Source organism: Candoia aspera, chromosome 7 (genome assembly GCF_035149785.1).
Source record: "Candoia aspera isolate rCanAsp1 chromosome 7, rCanAsp1.hap2, whole genome shotgun sequence".
Taxonomy (NCBI): domain Eukaryota; kingdom Metazoa; phylum Chordata; class Lepidosauria; order Squamata; family Boidae; genus Candoia; species Candoia aspera.
In genome coordinates, this window is record NC_086159.1 from 34,631,458 (window position 1) to 34,651,625 (window position 20,168).

The window sequence follows — 20,168 nt, forward strand, 5'->3', positions numbered from 1 at the left end:
CCTAGGGACAGGTCTGTTAGGGTTAGGGTCAGGACAGTGAACTGTACATCCTTGAATTATTTTTGTGTTATTCAAAAAAATGAGAGAAACTTATTCCCCAAGACTGATGCTCTGTTGGTATCTTCTAGCATACTATCTGATGGTACTTCTCCACTGAGCCTTGGTAATTGGTCTCAAGAGTTGACTGTAGCTAGTTTATCTATGATGCCTCATACCAGCTGCTGTGCTCTGTAATGGAGGGGGTAGCAGTGAAGTTCCAGCTTCAGATGTTAGCTGCACATCCAGTTATTCTTCTGGGTCTTCTTGAGTCCAGATATTATGTATAGTTGGTCTATCTCAAGTTGTGAGAGCAGCTTCCTCTTCACTATCTTGAAGCCCGGCTGTAGGTCTTCTGTTCATCCACAGTTCCCTCATACATTTCATATATCCCCTCTCATTAGGTCTACTGTTGTAGTAGCATTCCATCAATTCCAGGTTCTCTTGTCTCGTCCATGTACTGTATGGTTTGTTCCGGTAGACCACTTACTGTCAAATTGTCCTGGCACAGACCTTGTTAATCCAGGTGATGTCTAAGCCAGTATGACTCTCTTAGTTTGGGTTACTCTCATATCCAAGATAGGCAGATGAAGTGTTAGGGGCTCTTTGCCCAAGGACTCCTACTGGTAAGGTAGGTACCAGCTGAGATTCAAATCCCAGTCTCGCATGTCAAAGGGTGGCACTCTAAGCTATGCTGTCCAGCCGTGCCTCCCTCCCTCTTTCTGTATATACTTTTTTTCTCATGCAGTTTACTCACGTAAATAATTACGCATTCATTGTGTATCAAAATATGTAATCAGTTAGGTATTTTCAAGTTTATAGAAACATCTCTTGTAGTTATTTTTAACAATGTTTGCTTCCATAGTACCATCCATCCAAGTTTATTTGCTATTTAAAGAGAATGATGAGCCTGTGCTGTTTATTCATGTATTATATATATTGTGTGTATGTATGTGTATACACACACACACACACACACACAAACCACCCCATTCATCAAATTCTATAATCTCTTCTGTAATATTTATATACTTATTTTATGATACAGCTTATTTAGCATTTTTCATTCATATAAATAATGTGATTTATTAATTAAAACACAAAGCAGTCACCTGCTAATTGCTTTGCAGATGTCAACATTTTCTGCAAACATACCTTGAACAAAAGCATCAGCAACTTGCTGAATGCTCTCCTTTTCTAACTCTTTTAAATGTTTTTCAGATTTGTATTACTAATACTTCTTTCTGAATCAAATATAAAGATAATTTAAGTAGATTAGTAGCAGAGGTGTCATAATGTGCTTGTTACCATAGCTATGGCACACATTTCAAGCAAGAGATTTTATTTCATACTAGAATCCCTTGCTATGGCAACCACAGTACTTATTATTGATATAATATGGTGGATAGATTTTTTTACAAACATTATTCATCTCCTAACTTGATTCTTGTTTTGATACACATACTTTTGTTCTGTAGGTGTGATTAATTCAGATTTCACTCATAAGAAAAATTGCAATTTTATTACTTTAACATATAGGTCAACTCTCCTTCTCCATTATATACTATTTAGAATGAGGAAATATTAGCTTGATGCAGTATGTATGCATTGGAAAACTAAATGAAAAAACAAAACCCTTAGTGTTTGAAGGGGTATATTTGCCAACCTATAGACTACTTTTTATTTTCCTATGTAAGTTTGCAAAATAATATTTCACTTAAAATAATATTTCAAAATATGTAACAGGAATATGTGTGTGGGTGTGTATGCGCCCATGGGTGTATATGATATTATTGTTGTATGGTTTTATTGTGTAAAACTAATTAAACAAGAATAAATACATATAAAAATAGTAATGAAATAATATAATCTCAAACTTAATAACATAATAATTTTAAAATGACAAAAAGGTTTTGGAAATTATTTTATAAATAGAAGAGCTCCAAAATCCTTTACTATATGGCGTGACAGTCTTCTTCCTTGCCACCCTGCTGAAAATAAAAACTAACTGAAATGCTGACAGACATCCTATATCGATAGCATATTGCTGCCAATCAGGTTTAGATTTGTCTGTTGTATGATAATTATTTTTGCCAAGCTCCATGTCCCTGAAAAACAGTGTTCTTGCTATCTTAATCCATTCAGGAAGTGAAAAACATATTAATCTTTAACACACAATGATTGAACCAGAGTTATATTAATAGTTTTTATTCTAGCCAGTAACTGAAGGTTGGATAAATGCCCAATGATAAGCCTTAAAGTCTGGAGTGTTGAATCCACCTTTTACAACATGTATTTGTAATTTGCACAGTGAAAATCTTGCAGGATGTACTTACTAAAGAAAAGTATTGAGTGTCTTGCAAATGTATTTAATATAATCTAACAATAGACATGGATGGCCACTAAGAATGTAAATCAACTTCAGAGTTAAATTAATCACATTTATTTTACCCCATATATTCTAGCCCATGTGACTCAATTTTCTTCATTTTTATAAACATGTGATAAGTTCAAACTTACCATTTTGGTAAAAATTTCTTGAAATTTTTATAGCAAGATAAGCAAAGAAGACAAAACCTAACCTCAAAATCCCAGTCCTCTGGACTGTGACATGATTGCATCAAGTCTGGTTTACACTAAATTATAGACTAAACAGACAAGATACCAAATTCATGTATTAATGCAATGAGATTAGGAACAGAAATCTCCAGCACATTTAATCCTCCTGCACAAAGATATTAATGCTGTATTTCTAAAACTTGGTTCTATAAATGTTTTCATAAAGTCTAATTACATTAGCAGTAGGTACAAAAATCAAATTAAAAATATAGGAAGAAAGAAGGCATTTTTGATGTGTATCTCTACATAAATTTGATCAAGGAAAAAGCATACCATTAATAAAAATCCATGATTCAAGGTTTGAATAAATCGTATCAGTCTAAAATATATAACTTTGGGGAAACCCAAAATAAGTCTATACTGGTTCAGAAACTTCTAAGATCCATATCAAAACCTTTTAAACATCAAAATAAATTATAACTGCTGTGTCTTGTCTGTTTTGATTTAAAAACATATCAGTTAAAATTCTGATATTTTGATCAGTTTCATGGCACTGTATAAAATTTTTAAAGATATCCTGTAATTAAGAGAAAAGTTTAGGTCTGTGAACATTCATAATCCCAGCAGTGCCAAGATTATGTAAACCCTAATTTACATAATTCTGAAATTATACAAGAAGATACAAAATCGACGACTTAGTTTTGTGCAAAATGCCAGGCACTAATTTTGTGCATATGTGTGGTGCACAATTCAACTTGCATGAAAATTGGTTTATAGAAGGGTTCTTGGAATGAAATTTTTGCATAACTTTGGGACTGCCTGTCTCAGGCCAGGCTGTACTGTTCAGACTATGAGGCAGCCAGGCAGATTTAATATCAAAGAATACTCTTTATTAAATAACTATTTACAATAAATAAGTCCTTATGGTCAAGAGGTAGGCTGGTTTCAATCAAGACCAACTGGGTAGCAATGAGGAAACTGGCAAGGTTGCAGGAGGAAACTGTGGCAAAACAGTGGAGCAGGATTCACTGACAGAGGCTGGAAAGTGGGAAGAACCTAGGACACGTGGCACTGCTGGAACAGGAGATGAATGTTCATGATCTGGAACACCACTCGAACTAGGCTGGCACTGGGAAGCTGGGGTAGACCGAACTGGACCCACTGGACAAGACTTGGCTCTAGTGGCAGGAATGGACTGGGCTCGGTGACTCAAGCTGGACTGGAGACTCTGGACTGGAGACTCAGAACAAGGCAGAGAACTCGATGCAAGGCTAGACTCGACTGGAGATACTGGGTAGGGCTGGGTACTCTGGACTAGAGACTTGGAACAAGGCTGAGAGCTCAAAGCAAGGCTGGACTCGACTGAAGATTCCAGACTGGGCTGGAGACTAGGCACACAACTAGGCTGGACTGGAGGTTCTGGACTAGGTGAAGGACTTGAGACACAACTGGACTGGACCACAGGTTCTAGACAAGGTTGCAGACCTGGTTCACGACAAGATAGATGTGAAGTTCCTGAGCAATGTCAGGGAACCGGGACATGACTAGACTGGGCTGGATATCCAAGGCAAGGCTGAAGGTTGAAAGCACAATGAAGCAGTACTGGACAAGGCCAGAAGCTAGGAGTGCAACAAGGCTGAACTGGAAACTCAAGGCAAGGCTAAGGACTTGAAGCACAATGAGGCTGGACTGGAGACTCTGGACATGGCTGGAAACTCGAAGCAAGGCTGGAAGTGCACCTGGAATGCGCACAAGGATGACAAAGAGGTCCAAAGCTGGACACGAGACTGAGGCTGCTGGGTTCGGCAAGGAGAAGATCCTCAGTGGCAGTGGATGCAGGATCCAAGTCCTCTCTGATAGGAAACACTGGCCCTGATTCCCCTCCGGTTACAGATGAGGTTTCCAATGTGGGTAAGGACTCTTCTGCTGGAACTGAGAGCTTGAAGGATCGGTCGTCTCTGGCAGCTTGCTCTTCGTGCATCTGCCTTTTATGCTGATCTTTTGCACACCTATTCCCAATTGGGCTGCCTTCTCTTTCACACACTTTTCTGCCTGTTGTTTGCACAAACTGATTGGAAGATTCAAATCCTCCTCCAAAGACTGACCAATCAATGTCTGTGACTTTTCCCATGCTGCTGACTCATCTCTGGGTTTCGCTTTCCTGGTTTCAGCCCAGTAAGTTTCTGTTTCCCCCTCTGACTCAGAAAGAATTTTGTTTTCTGAGTCAGAGGCTGGCTGGAATCTCACATAGGAACACACAAATACACAAGAGGTAGTTGCAAACTTTTACTTATAGGAAGCAGCAACAAAAAGTTATGTGTAAACACATGCACGTAAAAGCAACCAAGTTCTTACAAGTTCAGCAAACTTGCCTAAATAAAGAATTCAATGTCCAGGGAGCAGGCAAAAGAATGGTCAGGCAAATCCAGAAGTCCAAGGCATTAGCAAGGTTGTCAGCTGGTCTGGGTTAGAGTCAAAAGGCAAGGCACAGAGAGTCGGAGTTAATGTTTCCAACACCAGTCTTGAGCTCATAGCTCTTCTTAAATAAGAGCAGCCCCAGTGGGGCTCATTTAGGAGGGCAAGGCTGTTTCCTTGTGAGTAACCTCACTGACTTCCTCTGTTCTGCTCTTCATTCTGCTCTCCATGCTCTTGCATTGGGAGCGGGTGGCAATTCTGAGTCCTCATCTTCCCTGAGCAGCAGCAGCTGTCCCTGCCTCCTCTGCCTGCTCAGGTGGTCGTTCATCCAGTAACCCCAGAGCTGACTGCTTGTCCTCCAAGGCTACTTCAGGAGTTGGCTGCCCTTCTTCATCTTCTGACTCTGAATCTGAGCTCCCCATGACATTATTAATCCAACTTAGGAAATGTGAAGGGGATTTTCATTACAGAATTCCTAATATCCCCAGCTAGCCCTACCTTGCCAGCAGGCATCTGAGTCTCTCCCTTGTTCTTTCCTCACCACCCACCACTGTTAAGAGATTTCAAATTTCGGCCTTAGTTCCAAAGCATCCAACCGCTGCATGCCCGTTGGGCCTTGCCACCAGTCAGTTGGGTGCAGCAGTGGGAACAGGGGCAGCTTCCAACTTCCTGCCAGCTTCCCCACTGTTGGAAATCACTCCTCCTCCTTGGCTGACCCTCAGAACTGTCTGCCACTTTGCTGGGGGAAAGGGGATCAAAGGGAGCTGTGGACCATGAGGAAAACTGATACCCCATCCCAGTGTATCCCCAAGGGCCCTCTCCCTCCAGGTAGGAAGAGAGCTCACCTGTTGACTACTGGCACCCCCCAACCAGCTGTACCACACCAGCAGGCATCTAAGTTACTCCCTCTCCTTCCCTTGCCACCCACAATTGTTAAGAGTTTTAAAATTTCAGCCTTGGTTCAGCCAACTGCCGCTTCTCCATTGGGTCTTGCTGTGAGGTTTGACCCTGCTTCTGACTCCGAAAATGAAACTTATTCAGAGTCCAGAAGGGGAAAATGAAACCTATCAGGAAGGACTTGGAGACTCAAAACCAGGAAGTGACTCAGCAAAGTGGGAGAAATCACAGATGCTGATTGGACAATCAGCACTCGAGAGAGGAGACCAGAGAAGTGTACAAAGGAAAAAGAAACCTGATTGGCTGCTAGAGGGAAAAGGCACAAAAAGAAGTGAATAAATAGGCAGTCGCGCAAAGAATAAGCTGCTGGAGTCACTGTTCAGCATCTCCTTTGCCACACACCATAGTTCATTCCAGTTGTGCAGCTTCTATTAGAGGATTGGCCAAGCTCTGCCCTACTGTCCTGTCACAGTCTGACCCTGCAGTGTTGCCTACATGTCCCTTGCCACCTGGTTGAAGGTTACAAACAGACACGAGAGTTTACGTAGTATATCGATAAATAGTTAAGGGCCAGATAAATTTGAAATAAGATTTTGGAATTAATTATAAAGAATCCTTCCCATGGGAAAGTTGACTTGTTTTGAATTTTTTCTAAGATGTAAAAGATAAACTCACTCTGCATAACAAACACCTTCTTCCAACAACCTAAGAGACGACTTTATACATGGACTTCACCAGATGGACAACACTGAAATCAGATTGACTACATCCTGTGCAGCCAAAGGTGGCAGACATCTGTACAGTCGGTAAAAACAAGACCTGGAGCTGACTGTAGTTCCGATCACGAACTTCTTATTGCACGATTTAGGATCAGACTCAAGAGATTAGGGAAGACCCACAGATCAGCTAGATATGAGCTCACTAATGTTCCTAAGGAATATGCAGTGGAGGTGAAGAATAGATTTAAGGGACTGGACTTAGTAGATAGGGTCCCAGAAGAACTCTGGACAGAAGTTCGCAACATTGTTCAGGAGGCGGCAACAAAATACATGCCAAAGGAAGAGAAAACCAAGAAGGCAAAATGGCTGTCTGCTGAGACACTAGAAGTAGCCCAAGAAAGAAGGAAAGCAAAAGGCAACAGTGATAGGGGGAGATATGCCCAATTAAATGCAAAATTCCAGAGGTTAGCCAGAAGAGATAAGGAATTATTTTTAAACAAGCAATGCGCGGAAGTGGAAGAAGACAAAAGAATAGGAAGGACAAGAGACCTCTTCCAGAAAATTAGAAACATCGGAGGTAAATTCCAGGCAAAAATGGGTATGATCAAAAACAAAGATGGCAAGGACCTAACAGAAGAAGAAGAGGTCAAGAAAAGGTGGCAAGAATATACGGAAGACCTATATAGGAAGGATAACAATATTGGAGATAGCTTTGACGGTGTGGTCAGTGAGCTAGAGCCAGACATCATGAAGAGTGAGGTTGAATGGGCCTTAAGAAGAATTGCTAATAACAAGGCAGCAGGAGATAACGGTATCCCAGCTGAACTGTTCAAAATCTTGCAAGATGATGCTGTCAAGGTAAGGCATGCTATATGCCAGCAAATTTGGAAAACACAAGAATGGCCATCAGACTGGAACAAATCAACTTATATCCCCATACCAAAAAAGGGGAACACTAAAGAATGTTCAAACTATCGAACAGTGGCACTCATTTCACATGCCAGTAAGGTAATGCTCAAGATCCTGCAAGGTAGACTTCAGCAATTCATGGAGCGAGAATTGCCAGATGTACAAGCTGGGTTTAGAAAAGGCAGAGGAACTAGGGACCAAATTGCCAATATCCGATGGATAAGGAAAAAAGCCAGGGAGTTTCAGAAAAACATCTATTTCTGTTTTATTGACTATTCTAAAGCCTTTGACTGTGTGGACCATAACAAATTGTGGCAAGTTCTTAGCGGTATGGGGATACCAAGTCATCTTGTATGCCTCCTGAAGAATCTGTATAACGACAAAGTAGCAACAATAAGAACAGACCACGGAACAACAGACTGGTTTAAGATTGGGAAAGGAGTACGGCAGGGCTGTATACTCTCACCCTACCTATTCAACTTGTATGCAGAACACATCATGCGACAAGCTGGGCTTGAGGAATCCAAGGCTGGAGTTAAAATCTCTGGAAGAAACATTAACAATCTCAGATATGCAGATGATACCACTTTGATGGCTGAAAGCGAAGAGGAACTGAGGGGCCTTATGATGAAGGTGAAAGAAGAAAGTGCAAAAGCTGGCTTGCAGCTAAACCTCAAAAAAACCAAGATTATGGCAACCAGCTTGATTGATAACTGGCAAATAGAGGGAGAAAATGTAGAGGCAGTGAAAGACTTTGTATTCCTAGGTGCAAAGATTACTGCAGATGCTGACTGCAGTCAGCAAATCAGAAGACGTTTAATCCTTGGGAGAAGAGCAATGACAAATCTCGATAAAATAGTTAAGAGCAGAGACATCACACTGACGATAAAGGCCCGCATAGTTAAAGCAATGGTGTTCCCCGTAGTAACATATGGCTGCGAGAGCTGGACCATAAGGAAGGCTGAGAAAAGGAAGATCGATGCTTTTGAACTTTGGTGCTGGAGGAAAATTCTGAGAGTGCCTTGAACTGCAAGAAGATCAAACCAGTCCATCCTCCAAGAAATAAAGCCAGACTGCTCACTTGAGGGAACGATATTAAAGGCAAAACTGAAATACTTTGGCCACATAATGAGAAGACAGGACAGCCTGGAGAAGATGTTGATGCTAGGGAGAGTGGAAGGCAAAAGGAAGAGGGGCCGACCAAGGGCAAGATGGATGGATGATATTCTAGAGGTGACGGACTCATCCCTGGGGGAGCTGCGGGTGTTGACGACCGACAGGAAGCTCTGGCGTGGGCTGGTCCATGAAGTCACGAAGAGTCGGAAGCGACTAAACGAATAAACAACAACATCACCAATATACTGATGACAGCCAATTATATATCTCAACCCCAGACTGACCAAATTATGCTGACCCAGGCTGTGCAGGCCTGGCTGGGGAGGAACAGACTCAGACTCAATCCTGACACAACTGATTAGCTGTGTTTGCTTGGCTCCTAGGGATAGTCCATATTTAGCCTTTCATGTTCTTCCCCATGTAAGACTGGTACATAATCTGGGGGTCCTCTTGGATATTTTATTATTGTTCGCTGCCCAGAGTCACTGGTCTGAGATGGGCAGCTGTATAAATTAACTAACTAACTAAATAAATAAATACAGCAGGTGGCCAGGAGGACCTTTGCACAGGTTTGCATGGTGCAACCGTTGTGCCTGTTCCTGGACTGGGAGTCCCTGGGAGCCTTGGAACTTCACAATTGGAGTACTGCAATGCATTCTACGTATAGTATTCTGTCCTTGAAGACCACTCTGAAGATACAGAATGCAGTGGTGTGAGCAGTGATGGGCATGCTGTGCTATGCACATGTGTCCCTGCTGCTTCATGAGCTTTACTGGTAGCTCAGTGGCTTCTGGATTCAAGTCAGGGGGCTAGTTATCACTTACAAATGCATGGAGTCTGGCTATTTGAGGGACTGCCTGTCTCCATATGTTTCTACCCATCCAGTGAGGTCAGCTAAAGTAGGTTTGTCTAGCCCCTGTTAATTTAGTAATGTCATCTTATGGTGCGCAGGAAGTATGCCTTCTCAGTGATGGCTCCTGTCCTTTGGAATGGTATTGCACCAGATATCTGTTCTATTCCCACCTTACTGATTTTTCACAAATCGTTAAAAAACCTGGTTGTTTCTGGGTTACAATGGTGGTTGAAGCCTTTGGCTTTTTTGGTATCTTTTGGTGCTCTGGGGTCAGTCTTTGGGTTGGTTGTATTCCCTTTTCTTTTATATGAGTTGTTTTCTTTTAACTTCCTTTTTAATTGTAAGGCACCCAGAGTCATTATGGAATCAGGTGGCCTTTAAACTGAAATATTAAATTAAATATTAAATACATGAAATGAATGCACATAAGGTGAGACACAGAACCAGTGTAAAAAGGAATTGGTGTCAATTTTTCTTTTAACCAAATGCATTGACAGATGTGCTCATAAATTTTTAAAGCCTTATTCTTAAGCACTACGTTACTCAACTTCAGCAAAGGATCATTACCTTGTCGTGGTGCTGGAGCTTGAGCACCTCAATGATGCCATGAGCTAAACCATGAAGGGCCACCCAAGACGGGAAGGTCATGACAGAGAGGTCAGACTAAATGCGATCCCTGGGGAAGGTAATGGCAACCCACCCCAGTATTCTTGCCATGAAAACTAAATGGATCAGTACAACCAGAGATATGTCAGTATACCATCGGAAGATGAGACCCCCAGGTTGGAAGATGGTCAAAATGCTACTGGGGAGGAACAGAGGATGAGTTCAACTAGCCCCAGACGTGATGACTCAGCTAGCTCAAAGCCGAAAGGATGGCTAGCGGCCGATGGTGCTGGTGGTGAACGGCGAATCCGATGTTCTAAGGATAACACACCATTGGAACCTGGAATGTAAGATCTATGAGCCAAGGCAAATTGGATGTGGTTATTGGTGAGATGTCAAGATTAAAGATAGACATTTTGGGTGTCAGTGAACTGAAATGGACTGGAATGGGCCACTTCACATCAAATGACCACCAGTACTACTACTGTGGACAAGAGGACCACAGAAGAAATGGAGTAGCCTTCGTAATTAATAATAAAGTGGCTAAAGCAGTGCTTGAATACAATCCAAAAAACGATAGAATGATCTCAATTCGAATCCAGGGCAAGCCATCTAACATCACAGTGATCCAAATATACACCCCAACCACAAATGCTGAAGAAGCTGAAGTAGAGCAGTTCTATGAGGATCTGCAGCACCTATTGGACAACACACCTAAAAGAGATGTTATTTTCATCACAGGAGACTGGAATGCTAAGGTGGGCAGTCAAATGACACCTGGAATTACAGGTAAGTATGGCCTGGGAGAACAAAACGAAGCAGGATGTAGGCTGATAGAATTTTGCCAAGACAACTCACTCTGCATAACAAACACTCTCTTCCAACAACCTACGAGACGGCTTTATACATGGACTTCACCAGATGGACAACACCGAAATCAGATTGACTACATCCTGTGCAGCAAAAGGTGGCGGACATCTGTACAGTCAGTAAAAACAAGACCTGGAGCTGACTGTAGCTCAGATCACGAACTTCTTATTGCACAATTTAGGATCAGACTCAAGAGATTAGGGAAGACCCACAGATCAGCTAGATATGAGCTCACTAATATTCCTAAGGAATATGCAGTGGAGGTGAAGAATCGATTTAAGGGACTGGACTTAGTAGATAGGATCCCGGAAGAACTATGGACAGAAGTTCACAGCATTGTTCAGGAGGTGGCAACAAAATACATCCCAAAGAAAGAGAAAACCAAGAAGGCAAAATGGCTGTCTGCTGAGACACTAGACGTAGCCCAAGAAAGAAGGAAAGCAAAAGGCAACAGTGATAGGGGGAGATATGCCCAATTAAATGCAAAATTCCAGAGGTTAGCCAGAAGAGATAAGGAATTATTTTTAAACAAGCAATGCTCGGAAGTGGAAGAAGACAATAGAATAGGAAGGACAAGAGACCTCTTCCAGAAAATTAGAAACATTGGAGGTAAATTCCAGGCCAAAATGGGTATGATAAAAACAAAGATGGCAAGGACCTAACAGAAGAAGAAGAGATCAAGAAAAGGTGGCAAGAATATACAGAAGACCTGTAGAGGAAGGATAACAATATCGGGGATAGCTTTGATGGTGTGGTCAGTGAGCTAGAGCCAGACATCCTGAAGAGTGAGGTTGAGTGGGCCTTAAGAAGCATTGCTAATAACAAGGCAGCAGGAGATGATGGCATCCCAGCTGAACTGTTCAAAATCTTACAAGATGATGCTGTCAAGGTAATGCATGCTATATGCCAGCAAATTTGGAAAACACAAGAATGGCCATCAGATTGGAACAAATCAACTTATATCCCCATACCAAAAAAGGGGAACACTAAAGAATGTTCAAACTATCGAACAGTGGCACTCATTTCACATGCCAGTAAGGTAATGCTCAAGATCCTGCAAGGTAGACTTCAGCAGTTCATGGAGCGAGAATTGCCAGATGTACAAGCTGGGTTTAGAAAAGGCAGAGGAACTAGGGACCAAATTGCCAATATCCGCTGGATAATGGAAAAAGCCAGGGAGTTTCAGAAAAACATCTATTTCTGTTTTATTGACTATTCTAAAGCCTTTGACTGTGTGGACCATAACAAATTGTGGCAAGTTCTTAGTGGTATGGGGACACCAAGTCACCTTGTATGCCTCCTGAAGAATCTGTATAATGACAAAGTAGCAACAGTAAGAACAGACCACGGAACAATGGACTGGTTTAAGATTGGGAATGGAGTACGGCACAGCTGTATACTCTCACCCTACCTATTCAGCTTGTATGCAGAACACATCATGTGACAAGCTGGGCTTGAGGAAAATAAGGCTGGAGTTAAAATCACTGGAAGAAACATTAACAATCTCAGATATGCAGATGATACCACTTTGATGGCTGAAAGTGAAGAGGAACTGAGGAGCCTTATGATGAAGGTGAAAGAAGAAAGTGCAAAAGCTGGCTTGCAGCTAAACCTCAAAAAAACCAAGATTATGGCAACCAGCTTGATTGATAACTGGCAAATAGAGGGAGAAAATGTAGAAGCAGTGAAAGACTTTGTATTCCTAGGTGCAAAGATTACTGCAGATGCTGACTGCAGTCAGGAAATCAGAAGACGCTTAATCCTTGGGAGAAGAGCAATGACAAATCTCGATAAAATAGTTAAGAGCAGAGACATCACACTGACAACAAAGGCCCGCATAGTTAAAGCAATGGTATTCCCCGTAGTAACATATGCCTGCGAGAGCTGGACCCTAAGGAAGGCTGAGAGAAGGAAGATCGATGCTTTTGAACTGTGGTGTTGGAGGAAAATTCTGAGAGTGCCTTGGACTGCAAGAAGATCCAACCAGTCCATTCTCCAAGAAATAAAGCCAGACTGCTCACTTGAGGGAATGATATTAAAGGCAAAACTGAAATACTTTGGCCACATAATGAGAAGACAGGACAGCCTGGAGAAGATGCTGATGCTAGGGAGAGTGGAAGGCAAAAGGAAGAGGGGCCGACCAAGGGCAAGATGGATAGATGATATTCTAGAGGTGACGGACTCATCCCTGGGGGAGCTGGGGGTGTTGACGACCGACAGGAAGCTCTGGCGTGGGCTGGTCCATGAAGTCACGAAGAGTCGGAAGCGACTAAACAAATAAACAAGTTACCTGGATAATTCTTTTATACTGGATTTACAAAAGAAGTTTGTTAAAGCTTGGATGAATCTTGTAAGACGGGGTAAAAAAGAAATGAAAAGAAATCAAGTTCTACAACATTACTTGAATGGACTAAAGTTTAAGACTGTTAGAAGTAAAAGGAAGGAGTATAAAGTCTGTTTACTTGTTCAGTGTTAAAATAGGTATGTTGTTATTCTGGCAATGCTGAATGGACACCAGGACTGAAACAATGATGCTTTATGGATTTGTCTAAAACTAAGAGATGGGACATGGGATGAAGAGATCATTGGTTGTAAATTAAGAGGAGGTGAAAAGTTACTAGAATTGTTTACACTTATGATGAACGTTGGAAGTCACTTCTTTATATATTTTCTTTTTCTTTACTATATTCCTTCCGTCCTTCCTTCCTTCCTTCCTTCCTTCCTTCCTTCCTTCCTTCCTTTCTTCCATGTTTTTTCTTTTCCTTTGCACTTTCTACTCTTTCTTTCTAGTCTTCTTTCTTTCTTTTAGTTTGTATTAGTTTTTACTATTGCAATTATAATCTTTAATAAAATTATTTTTTAAAAAGCAGAGTTCTTAATATTATAAATAAGTAAAACATACCATTAATAAGTTGAAGCACATATTCTTCTAATTGGAGCTTAAATTATTTTATTAGTTCTATCTTTAGCTTATATTGGATGAACACCGAGGATAAAATGATTCAGAATGGATAACATGTATTAAGTCCTGAACCTGGACAAAGGTGAAAGCAAGATAAATATTCAGTATATTGAAACAGCTCAATTCTAGATACTGTCGAGTTTCATTATGGGCATGTTATTTCAACTGATAAATGCACTTATTATTAGTGTTTACACAAACATACACAAGCCATACAGATGTAGAAAAGCAATGATATTTAAGAAAAACTGTAACATGCAAGAAAGCTTCATTTTACATTTTGGGGGCTATTTGCCATGATTGTAGATTATTTGTTTTTCAGTGCTTACATACAGTATATATCTTCCAAATTAAATAAAGAGAATTTAGATTTTAAAAGATTATGACACCAAACTGGTGATTCTCTTTTGTGTCAACTTCATAGAAATTTAATAAGGCTAAAATTCTCAAAGTAAGGGACTAATTCAAGAACTGTACTATAAATATGTACTAAAAATATATTCTTTGTCTCTATGTTGTGATTTATTTTACAATTAGTTCCAGCTAATTAGCTGACTTAATTAATAAAAAAGCAAATATGATTGTTTCTAATACTATTGTTAGATTTTTTTTCCTAATTTTGCAAGCAACAACACATTACTGTTAAAGGAGAGGACAGTTTCTATTTAAAATAATAATTAAAATAATAAACTGAAAGGGTCATTATGTTTTACAGAAACCCAGCAAACATCCATTGACAGTGACCATCTAGAAGCACATCCTTTTGAGCAGTTTGCTGGCCTTCTTCATGGATCATCACCTGCTTGTGACCCACCTGAAAACCCACTTCAGCTGTACAGAAAAACTTGTCCGAAGGATGACCTGAACCAGAAGATTAGTTTGAACCTCAGTATTTTGAATCCACAATCTCTGCAAGAAAATAGTACTGGTCTTCTGGTTAAAAAGAAAAAACCACCAATTTTAAATAGAACTATATTTCCTTCTAAAAATATTCTAGGAGAAGCTAACACATTGACTGGTATCACAAGAACTGGGGATCAGTGGGTAGTTAATGCTGCAGGAATTATGGAACGTGCCTGCACACTTGGAAGAATACGATCTTTGCCAAAGACTCTTCTTGACATTCATTTATCCAAATACATTTCTAAATCAGACTCAAATCTCATTTCCTATCCACCTAATGAACACAAAGCAAGACAAAACTGGAATGAATGTTCCGCCATCCGAGAAACCTCCAGAAGAAATTCTGAAAGAACGCCATCGTTTACTTCAGAATGGGAAGAAGTAAGTATTGTATATTTTTTCTTAAGTTGGTATATTACCAGTAAGAACTATTCAGGGAGGAAAAAGAGTGAATCAAAATACAGAGAACTGCATCTCATGTGCACTCTTAGACAAATTCTACTAGATGCTAAAAAAAGACCTCTGCCAAAGCACCTTCTGATTATTACAGGTAGTCCTCAACCTATGACCAATCATTCAATGACCATTCGAAGTTACAACGGCACTGAATGAATGGTGGTTACAGTGATGGTCCTTGGAGTTCTGGCCATCATAGCATCCCCATGGTCATGGCATCATAATCTGGGTACTTGGCAACCAGTTTGCACTTATGACCAGTTGCAGCACCCCGCAATCATGTGATTGCCATTTGCAAACTTCCCTGCCAGCTTCCCCAGAAAGTCAACGGGGAAGTCAGCAGGGAAGGTCACAAGTCACTGGGGTAAGTCTACCCCACATGTGCATCCTCCCCCAGCCTCTCTGCATGCATGCTGCACTGGCCATCCGTGCACCTCCGTGCACCACCCTCCCTGAACCACATTGTGCCTCTCATGCACCCCCTTGCACTCTTGCACCCCCTTCCTGACCTGTGCTGCACCCTCACACACCCTCCCCAACCTGTGCCGCACCTTTGTGCACCTTTCCTGACCTGTGCTCTGCTTCTCACACAGCCCCTTGCACCCACACACACTCTCCTCAACCCTTGCTGCACCTCTCCTGCACCCCTGCGCATGCTTGTGCACTCTCCCCGACCTTCGATGCACCTCCCCCACACTCCCATTCACCCCCTTGCTCCCTCCCCCACCTGGCAGCAGCCACTTACCTGCCTGCCTGCTGCCTGGGGCTTGCAACTTTCTGCCAGCTTCCCCACTGACTTTGGTTGGAGTCGTTTAACAACAGCAACCGGGACTGCAGGGATTGCAGTCACTAAGTGAAGCAGTCGTGCTTTATGACCACATAGCTTAGTAATGTAAATTCAGTCCCGATTGTCATCAAAGTCGGGGACTACCTGTATCAGCATAGGCAGTATTGATCTAAAAGGCCAAATCCTTTCAAAAAGCGTAAGGCAGTTTATGTTCATTATCCATGGTGAAACTTAGAAAACAGTTTGACAACAATAATGAAACACATGAATACAACCAAAATAAATTCAGACCTGATGTATATTGCCTGCTCAATAAATATGCTCCCCCGCCCAAAAAAATGACAGTTGATGGTCTGGTTGTTGTGAAAATTTGGAGTCATCAATTAAAATGAGATAGCAAGGAATCATATATAATAAATGCATCTATTCTATCCTGTCCATTTGATTGATTGATTGATTGGTTTGTTTTGATGTGTATGGCTGCCCATGTTGCCATAGCAACTCTAGGCAGCTAGCAAATAAAACATAGTTCGAAACATGAAAACAGCATAAAACTATAAAGACAGCAGAAGTAAAAAGCCAATTTATGATAACTCAAAATTACATTCACTCACTCTCTGACTCTTCAGCATAATCTAATTAATTAAAATTAGTCATTTTAATCCCACTCTTTGAAGTATAGCATCATTCAATTTGTTATGAATTTGTTACGTTAATTTGTTATCTGAGGTCCTTACTTTAAGCTTTTTTTCCCTAACCCTTCCCTGCCCCTGGGATCCAGTCCTCTTATCACTCTCATCATGTTTTTTTTGCCAAATACATTTTTACCAGTTCTTGTAGGGTACAACACATCTCATGCTAGCAGTCCATCATCTAGGTATTTAAACCATAACCCTGGAAAACAAATCTCTCCCATCAACACTATTTGTGAACCTAGTCACTGAATTGTGGTATTTTCCTTTCTCTTTCTGACTCTACCCAATGGGATGGAAAGATGGATGAGAATATCATCTAAGTCCCCATGGTCTTGAACTTTCTTCCAAGATTTTCAAAGACGGTTGTAGTATTTTTATAGCTGTTCTTTGCAACATCAGCAAAACTGATGGCGCCAATCAACATATGTTTCTTTCAGTCTCTTGTAGCTGGTGATGGTGATTCTTCTTATCCTTTTATGTAGCACAGTTTCATCCTTTCTGCCATTTACATTATTCTTCAGTGTCTCTTTTTCTTCTCCTGAACACTCAGGACTTGTTTCAACTGCAAGGGCCTGAAAACTGTTTCCGAGGTAGAATATCTTCTATATCTCTTGCTTCTGGTTGTTATTCATTGCACTTGTTTCTTTGTTGGTTCTCATAAAGGAAGGCTGCATCCATTGTCTGTTATAGAGCTGTTGTTGTTTTTTTACTGTTAAATCCTTATCCTTTCTCATCAATTACTTCAATCCTTTAGTTTTTTCTTCAAATATATACCAGGTTGTTTTCCAGCAGGAAGACACATAGGTCACAAACATTGTAGATCATTATTACAGCTTTCTATCTGTTCATCTTCATTTTTTCTTCTTAGAGAACCACTAGAAAAATAATTCTCATCTCTTCTTGTTATTCCTTTCTCAGGCTGTCAGGTTTACCAAGTACAAACTCTTGACTTAGAAGAAATACATGTTAGAAGCACTCTCTTATTCTCCCTGTGCACTCTCCCTTAAAATTCCTCTTACAGCTTTTACTTACTTCATATGCCATGGTTGTTATCAGATGGGGCCAAACCTATGCTACCCACCATAGCTTTAGTGGGTCAAAACTAAGGCATTTTAGCAAGGCAAAGAAAGAGTGGACTAAGTTGCTAGCATTAGTTGTACCCATATCACATGCAGCATTCCCTGGTAACTATAAGGATATGGTCAGTTTGGGTACATTTTGGTCAGTTTTTATTTCTTTGTTTGTTTATCAAATTCATATGGCCGCCCATCTCATGAAAGTGACTCTGGGTGGCATACAACAGTTCAATTTTCAATTCAATCCAAAAATATGCTACAAGTGCAATCAAAGATCAGTTGTATCTCAAGGATGCTCACATTATTCAATGCAGTTTGGGATCTTTAAACTAGAGACTACCTTGCAAATAAATATACAGGTGCCCAGATCCCACCAAATATAAGATACACACAGTATACCGAAACTCAGGATATTTGTCAGTTCTTGACTTCTTTTTCATCTGAAATACTTATATGCAAATCAAACTTCAGATAGGAGTATCTCATTTGAAGGAATATCTCTCTGTTTGTTTCACTTAGCAATGTTCCAGATCAATTGAGAAAACATTTGAACTTACTAAACATTCAGAAAATGACATCAACTGATGTTTGTGAAACTACGGTGCTTCAAACATTAATTGTGATGCAGTACACTCAGAAAGTCAATAAACAAGTTTCTGCATATACCCCAAATTGAGAAAAATAAAAATTTAATTAAACATATCTGTTATTTCTGCAAAAGTGTGCCAATCTTCCTGTAATAATGTTTTTGATTTGAATGAAAAATGTGGAAGTGCATAGTGCATGTAGAATAAAGATGCATGTAGAACGAATACCTAATAAACCATTGTATAAAATATGCATACCTTATTTATTTATTTATCATATTTATGTAGCCACCCATCTCACATAAAAGTGACTTTGGATGGGGTACAATACTTAATTAAAAAACAATAAATACATTAAAAAAACCCAGTCACAATTAAAAGGTAACTATAAAAAGGCACACAAACTTTTTGACCTCTGCTACCCATTATAGCTTTAGTTGGTCAAAACTTTCAAGTAAGGCGTTTTAGTAAGGCAAAGGAAAAGGATGATATTAACCACAGTAAGGTAGCCTTCGCAAAATCTACCCAGTCCCCTGGGACCCTCAGGCCTGATAACATATACTTGGCAGTTTCCTAAAAAAAAAAAGAAAAGGTAAGGAAATTGGTGAAATACAAATATAAATCATTTGAAGTGTGCCTGCATTCGAAAAGGTTAAATATTCAGAGATCATGTATAAATCTTCCTTCCTTCCTTCCTTCCTTCCTTCCTTCCTTCCTTCCTTCCTTCCTTCCATCCATCCATCCATCCATCCATCCATCCATCCATGTATATTGTATAACAGCACCTGTTACAGACCTATTTAGTTGGTCATTTACATACATATTTAATGAAATGGCTCCCACACTGTTTGGATTCTGTATTATAAGCATCTGAATACCTTTGAAAATAACGATAATAATAGTTCAGCATCAGCTGTCTATTTTGTGTTATTTGCATATATGTGTGTCTCAATTTTATACTATAATTTAAATAACAAAAGTAATTATTTTGCCTCTACAATTCATATCGTGTGCAATTACATGTTCATTTACATATGATAGATCTTTTTTAAAAAATCCTATTTTCCCTTGCAGATTGATAAAATAATGAGTTCCATTGATGCTGGTATAACTACTGGACTTGAAGAGATTAGCGATGGTACTGCAAGTAAGAAACAAATGCTTTCTTTTCTTTAAGATTAAAATTAATGAACTTAGAAAAATAGCTATATCAGCTTGTTCAGACTGTCTTATATCTATATTGATGTGTATTTCTGACCACAATTAATTTCTTTCATTACATTGATTGAAATGCAGTGCTTTGTGGACATAATCGATCAATCAAAAAGTTGAATTATGTGCCAAAAAGTAAGTGTTGACTCTTAGTGATCGCATAGATAGATTTTCTCCATGACAATCTGTCCCCAACCTGGTCCTTCAGGTCTTCTAATGGTATACTCATTGCTGCTATAATTGTCCATCCACCTTGCTGCTGGTTGTCTCTTTCACTTTCCTTGCAAATTCATCTTTTTACCGATGCTAAAATCACAAAGCTATCTGATTTTCAGATATTTCACAGAAAAATAAACTTGACATGCAAATTATGTGCTTAAATGCATGCTTTCTTTCTGTTTCTTCTATTTCATATGAAAGGAAAGTTCAATTTTAAAAAAATAGTCATTGAGACTGTTCATTTATTTCTATGTAACCATATAATGCTTCCTGAAATTGTAAATAGATCTA

General features: G+C 40.0%; 1 protein-coding gene across 1 annotated transcript in view; it reads left to right on the top strand.

The window, feature by feature from the left end:
• The window catches only part of ANKS1B (ankyrin repeat and sterile alpha motif domain containing 1B), a 370,859-nt gene that overhangs the window by 129,886 nt on the left and 220,805 nt on the right, over window positions 1-20,168 (top strand). The window contains exons 13-14 of the mRNA XM_063308683.1: window positions 14,658-15,226; window positions 19,521-19,593. Coding sequence (XP_063164753.1) covers window positions 14,658-15,226; window positions 19,521-19,593 — 642 coding nt within the window. The remainder of the gene's footprint in view (window positions 1-14,657; window positions 15,227-19,520; window positions 19,594-20,168) is intronic.